This window comes from Triticum aestivum, chromosome 6B (assembly GCF_018294505.1).
Source record: "Triticum aestivum cultivar Chinese Spring chromosome 6B, IWGSC CS RefSeq v2.1, whole genome shotgun sequence".
Taxonomy (NCBI): Eukaryota; Viridiplantae; Streptophyta; class Magnoliopsida; order Poales; family Poaceae; genus Triticum; species Triticum aestivum.
Genome location: NC_057810.1, coordinates 3,342,318 through 3,348,296, shown reverse-complemented (window position 1 = coordinate 3,348,296; position 5,979 = coordinate 3,342,318). Strand labels below are relative to the sequence as shown.

Sequence of the window (5,979 nt, the reverse complement as noted above, 5' to 3'; positions counted from 1 at the left end):
AAACTTTTTCATCCGAGTTAGTATGCAAAAGTTATGCCCATTTTTACAAATTCTCGCGAGATTTTGCAAATGAAGTCAAAATTCATATTTGCAAATTTTCCCAACAACTAGGCCACATATCACATGGGAAACTTATTTTCTTTTATTTTTTTGACATTTTCATCATTTTCTTTAATTTTTTTTAAAACTGAAAAGGCGATCCAAGGGGGGGTGCATTCGGTGGAAGTGGTGGCCAAGTTACTAATGGCGCACCGTGGCATGGTGCGCCATTACTAGTTCAACTAGTAATGGCGCACCACTCCCACGGTGCGCCATTAGTAGTTTTGAACAAAATTCAAAAAAAAGTTTTAAATTTTTTTTTTACTAATGGCGCACCGTGGATGTGGTGCGCCATTACTAGTTCAACTAGTAATGGCGCACCACTCCCACGGTGCGCCATTAGTAGTAATGGCGCACCGTGGATGTGGTGCGCCATTAGTATTTGGACACTAATGGCGTACCAACACATGGTGCGTTATTAGTATATAGTAATGGCGCACCACATGTCTGGTGCGCCATTAGTGTCAATTCTATCTATAGCCCTTTTCCTAGTAGTGAAAAGTAGATCTTGGTTTGGCAATAATGGAGTATGATATGATAGAAATTGCTCCAATGCATGGATGGTAACCAAAGTGAATGTCTCGTCCTAATACATTGTCAAGAGAGCTTGATCTGACATCTCAAATGTAGGGTCATCAATAGAATTAGACCAAGTATATTTTTCCACACAACATGGATAGATACAACACATACAGTAGCAATAACACAATAGTATTACACTTGTATAAATAATTTGGATTCAATTCTAACAAATGTAGGGTCAAAATGATGGGATGAGACTGGTCACAACGTAGAATAGTTAAAGATGGACTTCAAGTCCAGTTTAGACATAGTTTTTGTTGGTATTGAAATACATACACATAGATACATAAACATAATAAATCCCTTTTGCTAACTATAATAACATACCACTAGTACTTTGTTTCCTAACCATTTGACATTTTTTTGCAGATACCTCATAGTAATTGATGATGTATGGGATTCATCTTCATGGAATATTATTAAATCTGCTCTTCCAAGAAACTGTTATGGCAGTAGAGTGATAACAACAACAAGGATTGAACATGTTGCTCTTGCTTGTTGCAATTTTGACATAAAATATGTTTATAAGATCAAGGAACTCAGTGTCGAAGACTCAAAAAGTCTATTATTTAGCAGAATATTTGGAACTGACAAAGGTTGGCCTCTTACACCCAAAATAGAAGAGATTTCCATTAGTATTCTGAAGACATGTGGTGGTATGCCACTTGCTATTAATAGTATAGCAAGCCTTATAGCTTGCGATAAGTCAGAGCCTAACTGGGAATATGTATGGAAATCCTTGCATGGTATGGTTGAAGGAAATACTGGTCTTGGAAATCTCGAGCACATATTGGATCTTAGCTACATACATCTTCCTGATCCTCTCAAGGCATGTCTGCTTTATGTGAGCAAGTATCAAGAGGATCATGAGATAGATAAAAATGATTTGTTGAGGCAATGGGTGGCTGAAGGTTTCGTGCCTGTGAATAATAACAGTGTGTTGGATGCAGAGGACATTGCAGAAGACTACTTCAAAAAGCTCATCAGCATGTGTTTGATCCAGCCGGTTAACACAGACTACAACAATGAAGTGTTGTCTTGTAAAGTACATGATATAGTCCTTGACCTGATGAGATCCAAGTCAACTGAAATGAATTTTATTCATGCAATTGATCATTTGAAAGATGTGACAGGGGAGATCCGTAGAGTCTCAGTCTCAGTCTCATCACGTAACAGAGATGATGATACAAAAATTATGGAATTAATAAATAAAAAGTCACTGTCACATGTCCGGTCAGTCTTGCTTTACCAACACTCAGCTGAGAGCGTGTCACTTTTGCCCGGTTTTCTGGAGTTGAAGTATCTCCGAGTTGTAGAGCTTGAAGACTTCAGTTATGTAAACAAGGATCTAAACCTCACCAGTATTAGTGGGTTGCTTCTCCTAAGGTACTTAAAGGTTGTTTCCCATCGTTTTAAACATTTGAAGTTACCTAATCAAATAGGGGAGCTGCAACAATTGGAGACAATAGAACTTAGGGGCTTTTCCCTGAAAACTTATCCATCAGATATTATTAGTCTTCCCTGGTTATCGCATCTCGAATATAGAAATGTTGGTTCTTGTGTAGTCTTGCCTGAGGGGATCGACAGGCTGAAATCCCTGCGCACCCTGGTAGGTGTAGATGTGTATACAAGCTCAGTAAAAAATATCTATGGCCTCAGCAAGCTGACCAAGTTGAGAAAACTTGACATTGGTTTAAGCACGAATATTGAAGATAACGAAGCGAACAATACGCGTACAGCTGCCTTGCACTCTTCTATCTCCAAGCTTTCCGCCAGCCTCAGGATCTTTACTTTGGCAAATGAAAATTGGAAAATAGAAGATGTCCGGGGCTGGAGCAGCACACCATTATTCCCTGCAGGTTCTCATATTCGGGAGCTTGATCTGCGGTCCTGCAATTTTGAAACTTGCCCGGAGTGGATTGGTCAGCTCTACGGCCTCACCAGCTTAAGAATTAGTGTGCGGGAGGTTGCTGACGGTGTCAGTATTGTTGCAAGTTTGCCTTCACTTGTCGTCTTCCATTTGGATTGTGCTCTTATAGCTGGGGAAACGGAAGAACGTGTTGTCATCTCTGGCAATGACTGGGCATTCAAAGCACTCAAGCACCTGAGATTCCATTGTGCATTGGCTCCAGTCACCTTTGAAGCAGGGGCTATGCCCTTGCTAGAGAAGCTTCAAATGTTGTTCCGTTCTGACATGACTCCCCAATTCTTACCGTCTGGCATCAAGCACTTGCCATCTGGTACCCTCAAACAAATTAATTTAGAAGTAACTTCTTTAGGGAGGATTGGAGACCTAAAAAATTGGGAAACTCGGATGGATTCTTATGAGGCCAAATGGGAAAAAGAAATAAGAAAGTTGAGGCCCATGTTGAAGAGAGAATTCGAGAAGCACCATGGTGGGGCCTACATTGTCTTTGACAATGAAGAAGAATATGAAAAACATGATGAAGTAGAAGATGAGGGTGTTAATGATGAAGAAGATTATGAGGAAGATGATGATGAAACAGATGAGGACGATGTTGACGAAGAAGAAGATGAGGCAACTTATCAAGAGAATGGATCTCAAACTCCATTGTAACACAAGGCAATTTATTCAACTAATAGAGGTGCAGCAAGATTCAAATGCGATGAGCATTACTACTGATGCACCTACAATGGTGGACACGTCGTTGCATCTTGTCGTTGCATCAGAGGGGCAGCAAAGCAGACACGGTAATGGTTTTTCAGAAGATGTTGACAATGAAGGTAAGGAGGGTGTTGATAAAGAGGATGCTCATCAAGTGAATGAATCCCAAACTTCAGCACAAGACCAGTCTGACACAAGGCAATTAGTTCAGCTACTTGAGGCGCAACAAGATTCTGGTAGGATGAGGATTAATATTGATGTGCCTCAATTTCTGGACACGTTGCTGCATCTTGCGATCAGGTCAGAGGTGCAACAAAGTGGATTCCATCAAGATTTTGCCATTTTGGAATCCCTGCAGCTACCTTTTGCACATCAGCTTGCCCCTTCTTCGCCTTCCTCCCTTCACCTGATACTAGCGCTAGTCCCTCTGCATTGTATTCCTCCATTGGCAAACATTCCTGTTGGTATCAACAATGATTTTGTAGTTCATCAGCGTAACAATGATTAGTGGTGGAAATTATCATTGTGGTGAAGAAGATGATGGAGCTGCTTATCAAGGGAATGGATCCCAGGCTTCAGCACAAGGCCATTTGTAGAGCAGATTGAGCCACAGCAAGATTCTGGAGGATGAGCATTGATACTGATACGGCTCCGGCGGTGGACACGTCGCTGCATCTTGCCGTCAGATCGGAGGGGCGGCAAAGTGGGCACACTCACATTTCTTTAAATGGGTCCTGTTAATGCAGCACTACTTATGGATTAAAAAGACAGAGTGGTGTTTGCTGTACATGTTGCATCGATCTACTGTACTTATTTGATCATTATGTATAGTTATTTTTACCTATTGTATTCCATTCCACCTACCTTGGTGCTGAAATTGATCTGTCTATTTTGTAAACTTGATCATGCAAGGTAATTTTTTTTTTGAAGGTCACCAGGGGGACCTGAATTTTCTTTTTCTATTTCATGATCAAAAAACCCAAGGGACATCATGCAAGGTATAGCAGGCTTGTTGTGGTTGTTAGTGTATTCCTATGTATACAATTACCTACAAATGATCTGCCCCTTTCACTGATGTAGATGTAGAGTACTGCCATGTATACAAGCAATCTACAGATTCTGGTAGGAATTTTAGCTGACTCCTGTAAGATAGTCTGTAGCTTGTCATATAATGTCATCTGCTGCACCATCGTCTGGCTCCAAAAAGAGCTTCAACAAAGTATGAAGCCATGAATCAAATAGTGAGTGTCATCCAAAATATTCTACAGCAAAATAGAGGGCAACAAAAACACATCAAAATTAATGTTTTTACAGTGGTGGTCATCAGGCACATTTCTTTATCTTCTTGCTCCTGGAAGCACAAAGGGATCAATCAGTCGATGTTTGCCCTCTAAAGAACTTTCCTTGTCCTACTAATTGCTTCGATGAGTCAGAGAGGTCAGGATATCCCTGTCTCTGTGAGAGAATTACACAACAACAATGTTGTGGATACTCTGTTTCTACTTAGAAGTAATCAGGTCACCTGATCGATCTGCAACATCATATCACTGGGCCCTGTTTAATTGTACTCTGCTTTTACTCTGTTTCAGTACGCGTTGCCATTTCTACCATCCAATTTTACGTGAGGGGCTATAACAATTGTGTCCTTGGATAGCCTCCCTCGATGATTGTATTATTCGATACAAATGTTAGTTTGTGAAGGACTATTGCTCTTGGGGATGCACATTGTTGGAACCCCTACTGTAGTGTTTCTCTTCTTCCAAATCTGCAGAAAAGATTAATTAGGACCACCATGCTCTAAAATACCGTTTTGTTTCACTTTCTCAACCAACATGCATGCTATCAAAAAATCAAGTTAACTGCTCCAAAGAATGCCCAAGACAAGAAAAAGGAAACCCGTCTTAACATCATAACCATAAGTAGACCCCCCATACAACCCCTTCTCCCTCTCAACTCTGAACCTGACTTCTTGGGTCGCCATGACCACCGTGGTGCGCGGTAGGCAGAAAAGTTTAAAGGGCAAAATAAATGTATTTAATCTCCAAAAAGAGAACATATCCCCAAATTACTATTAGGAGAAGTTACTCTCTGTAAACTAATATAAGAGCGTTTAGATAACTACTTTAGAGAGTTTTATAAATGAAACATATCCCCGCTGCCATTGAGGGCGACGACCGACACCACCTCCTGGAAAAGCTGGACTCGCATGGCGGATGACAGGGCCAGGACGGACCGCGCGGCTCTGGTCGGCGGCATCCGTCCCGCTGGCGACACCCGTCGCCGGCGAACAAAGGCCGCGCCCCAGGGTCTAATTGCGGTTTTGATTTTCTATCCAGGGGTGAATACAACAAAGAAGATAGAGTAGACTATTCAACATGTACATGTGACAATTTTTTTTGCCAAGTCAGCTTTGACGACCTCAGAGCGACCAACTCCAACTTAGGAGATGACCACCACAGCCATAAGTTCTCGTGACGCGAGGCAGACTCAGAGTGCATCCGCGAGCCATCGCTGGGGCCAACGAGAGGCAGCAAAAGAGGACGTAACAGCAGCAGCCCAAGAAATTTTTTTTGCAGAGCTGCAGCAGCCCTAGATTTAGCCCGCCTACCACGCCGCAGCCTCCTGCCAATTACACAGCCTGCAGCAGAGCTCCTCGACGCGTCCCGGCCGCC

The 5,979-nt window shown here is 42.0% G+C and overlaps 1 protein-coding gene across 1 annotated transcript in view; it reads left to right on the top strand.

The window, feature by feature from the left end:
- Window positions 1-4,143, top strand: part of LOC123133034 (disease resistance protein RGA5) — a gene marked incomplete at its 5' end in the record, with an annotated part of 11,462 nt that extends 7,319 nt beyond the window's left edge. The window contains 1 exon segment of the mRNA XM_044552580.1: window positions 1,051-4,143. Within this exon segment, the coding sequence (XP_044408515.1) occupies window positions 1,051-3,259 (2,209 nt within the window).
- Between the last annotated feature and the right edge of the window lie 1,836 nt (window positions 4,144-5,979).